Source organism: Palaemon carinicauda, chromosome 35, assembly GCF_036898095.1.
Source record: "Palaemon carinicauda isolate YSFRI2023 chromosome 35, ASM3689809v2, whole genome shotgun sequence".
Classification (NCBI taxonomy): Eukaryota; Metazoa; Arthropoda; class Malacostraca; order Decapoda; family Palaemonidae; genus Palaemon; species Palaemon carinicauda.
In genome coordinates, this window is record NC_090759.1 from 34,893,627 (window position 1) to 34,897,588 (window position 3,962).

Genomic DNA, 3,962 nt, shown 5'->3' on the forward strand with positions numbered 1-3,962 from the left:
AGGTTTCTAATCCTAAACAATTGACTCAATGTGCATTAATGATAAACTATAAATAAATTCCTATTAGTTATAATTATGATGCATGCCACACCCATTTTCTTGGAGAACGAACTTACATACACACAAAAGTCTAGGAAGCGTCTGAGTTATCCTACTGGTCCTATGTATTAGGGGAGCCCTACTCGCTACAGTTTCTTCAGAGTCATTTTATCATGTTCGTTCTAAAGCATTCAACATTTCACACCGCATAATGCTTGTTTATTGTAAAAAAGAATAAAGCTTGCAAAGTAAAATCTCTCTCTCTCTCCCTCTCTCTCTCTCTCTCTCTCTCTCTCTCTCTCTCTCTCTCTCTCTCTCAGTGGTACGTCATAATTCTCTGAATAAATAGCGCCTGTCCTTAGAAATATAGCAAGTACAAAAATCTCTCTTGTGATAGTAAAAAAAGAAACAAAAAAACTTAAAGATGGTAAAGGTATTAAATGTTTCAATGTTGAAAATATATTTTTATATTGTTGTGACATGATAAATAATGTTAATACATAGCACGGTTAACGGAACTGTGACGTGACGAGACGTGATGAGACGGTGACGTGATGAATTGTGTGAATACATTGCATGGTTGACGGAATGGTGACGTGACGTGACGTGATGAGGCGGGACGTGATGAATTGTGTGAATACATAGCACGATTGACTGAAAGGTGACATGACGTGATGAGGCGTGACGTGATGAATCGTCAGAATACATAGCTTGGTTTACAGAAAGGTGACGTGACGTGATGAGGCGTGACATGAGGACTAGTGTGAATACATAGCACGGTTGACGGAAAGGTGACGTAACGTGATGAGGCGTGATGTGATGAACAGTGTGAATACACAGCACGGTTGACGTAACGGTGACGTGAAATGATGAGGCGGGACGTGATGAATAGTGTGAATACATAGCACGGATGACGGAAAGGTGACATGACGTGATGAGGCGTGACGTGATGAATAGTGAGAATACATAGCTCGGTTTACAGAAAGGTGACATGACGTGATGAGATGAATAGTGAGGATACATAGCTCGGTTTACAGAAAGGTGACGTAACATGATGAGGCGTGACGTGATGAATATTGTGAATACACAGTACGGTTGACGCAACAGTGATGTGATGTGATGAGGCTTGACGTAATGAATAGTGTGAATACATAGCACGGTTGACGCAACAGTGACGTGATGTGAGGAGGCGTGACGTGATGAATATTGTGAATACACAGCATGGTTGACGGAACGGTGATGTGATGTGATGAGGCTTGACGTAATGAATAGTGTGAATACATAGCACGGTTGACGCAACAGTGACGTGATGTGATGAGGCGTGATGTGATGAATAGTGTGAATACATAGCACAGTTGACGGAACGGTGACGTGACGTGATGAGGCGTGACGTGAAGCATGGTTGACGGAAAGATGACGTGACGTGATGAGGCATGACGTGATGAATAGTGTGAATACATAGCACGGTTGACAGAACGGTGACGTGACGTGACGTGATTGTGACGTGACTGTGCAGTGTGAATTAGCCTTTATTCATACTGTATGTTGATATTATTGTCTTACCCACGACACAACCCTCTTGGCAGTGAATCATTATAAAAATATTCTAATATCCTTCCGCAAGAGAAAAAGTATCATAAGAAAATATCCTTTATTTTCGTTTATTTTTCAAATGATAAAACGCCTGTGTCTTTCATTAATCGCTGTGCAGGATTTTGAACAGCTTTTCCTGTATTTGAGCCATTGTTTGAAAATGTTTGCTCGAGAAAAAAAAAAAAACTTTTTGATTACCAATTACAATTTGGGAAGATTATTGAAGTTTATTAATAATTTATCCAAAGAATAAAAAAAAAAAATATCTTTTCATGATCGCGAAAATCATCACGTTTTAACAAATATGATAATAACACTGACGCAACTTTTTGTAAATCATAATTGTTTTGATATTCTTTAAGTAAAAATTATATCACGCTTAATTAGGTAGCTGAAATTGAACTGACTCTTTGTGCTTTGAACTTACCTAGTTAATTTGTCACAAGAATTAAAATATTTAAGATTATCGTGTTTTAGGTCAATTGTCAGCTTATACTTCAAATACTTGTTGGTCTTAAATTTTAAAGTCATTATTTGTTCATTTTCAAATATATTTTACAAAATCTATACTTTTTATAAATTAATAGTCTATTTCTGATGCGTATGCTTTCGAAGGAAGCTAGATTGACCTCGCATTAAATCTAATAATAGACATAAAGATTAAGTAAACTCTTATAATACAAGCAAGTTATCGAACAAACTTTTCTTAAAGCTTCTTTCGTTGTTTCATTACAATGGTTTTCCATTGTCTTGGAGTAGAGTTCTCTTGCTTAGGGTACACTCGGGGACACTATTCAATCTTATTTCTCGTCCTCTTGCTTTCTTTTTAACTTTTCAAATTTTATATATGGAAGATTTATTTTAATGTTATTACTATTCTTAAAATATCTTATTTTAATTGCTCATTACTTCTCTCGACAACAACGATTACGACTACAATGACGTTAATGATAACGACGACGGCAGTGACAACGACAACAACGACGACAACAACGATAACGATGACGACGGCAGCGACAACGATGACGACGACGACAACGATAACGACGACGATGGCAGCGACAACGATGACGACAACGACAACAATAACGACGACGACGGCAGCGACAACGATGACGACAACGACAACGATAACGACGACGACGGCAGCGACAACGATGACGACGACGACAACGATAACGACGACGATGGCAGCGACAGCGACGACAATGACAACGACGACGATGAAGTCTTTGACAACGCCCGCGACAGCAACGAGGACGACGACGACGGCGACGACGATGACGACTATGATGACATAACGTCCCGATAAGGTAATCTTAGATGATCGCCCTAAAGTTTACCTCGAATAAGATTAGCGAAATGAGCTACAGTGCCATTGCTCCGCCCATATACACAGTTACAACGTTTTCAGGGTAAGTATCCAAAGAAGTCGTACTCCTTACACTGACGTTTCCTCTTTGCATATCTCGTGTTTTACGATCACGTATTCAAGAGATAACACCTTTTTTTTTCCCTCCTGGTAAGCGTGGAAGTTTTATGGTGGGATTTACTATCATCACATTAAAGACGGAAGACTTTACCAAGCAGAAAGTTTACACTTTAAAGTAAAACTTCAGATAACTCACTAGGCTACAGTGATTATTATTATTATTATTATTATTATTATTATTATTATTATCATTATTATTATTAGCAAAGCTACAGCTGTAGTTTGAAAAGCAAGATGCTATAAGCCCAAGGGCTCCAAGAGCTCAAAGTAGCCCAGTGAGGGAAGGAAATAAGGAAATAAATAAACGATATGAGAAACAATGAACAATTAAAGTAAAATATATAAAAAACAGTAGCAACATCATAACAAATAATTGCTATATAAACTATAAAAAAAACTTATTACAGGCTTTTCAAGCTAACAAAATCTTGAACGAAATCAGTGTTGGTTTATCATAGTTCCAGTCCCAGTAATTTTCTAGGAATGTGTATGAAAATAACTAGAAACCTTTCATGAAAAAATTTCAAGTAAAATATAATTTGAACAGAATTGGTCAGAGTCAAAGGATAGTTTCTTTCTTCAGTGATACCATTCTAAAAAATATCTTTCACAATTTCTAACACAAAATGCTTATGAAATAATGAAATAAATTCTTCTTGGGGAAATGAGATATAGATTAAATTTCCATAATACTTAAGAAAGGATGTATCACCAGTTTCTCTTTTTCAGAGAGAGAGAGAGAGAGAGAGAGAGAGAGAGAGAGAGAGAGAGAGAGAGAGAGAGAGAGAGAGGGACTTTTATTACTCAGAGAAATATGCACTAGAAGACGAACGAATGA

The 3,962-nt window shown here is 37.3% G+C and overlaps 1 protein-coding gene across 1 annotated transcript; it reads left to right on the top strand.

Annotated features, from left to right (window-relative positions):
• The first annotated feature begins 1,093 nt into the window (after window positions 1-1,093).
• LOC137627220 (putative uncharacterized protein DDB_G0283431) lies at window positions 1,094-2,944 on the top strand. Its single transcript, XM_068358300.1, has 2 exons — window positions 1,094-1,128; window positions 2,599-2,944. Exons 1-2 carry the CDS (start codon window positions 1,094-1,096, stop codon window positions 2,942-2,944), a joined length of 381 nt encoding a protein of 126 aa, XP_068214401.1.
• Window positions 2,945-3,962: the final 1,018 nt, after the last annotated feature.

Excerpts from the sequence above, each read along its gene's own strand:
- LOC137627220 (XM_068358300.1), top strand. The coding sequence starts at position 1,094 with ATGAGGCGTGACGTGATGAATATTGTGAATACACA. Across the intron at positions 1,129-2,598 it reads ATGAATATTGTGAATACACA|TGACAACGACAACAACGACG; the intron begins GTACGGTTGACG and ends CGACGACGGCAG.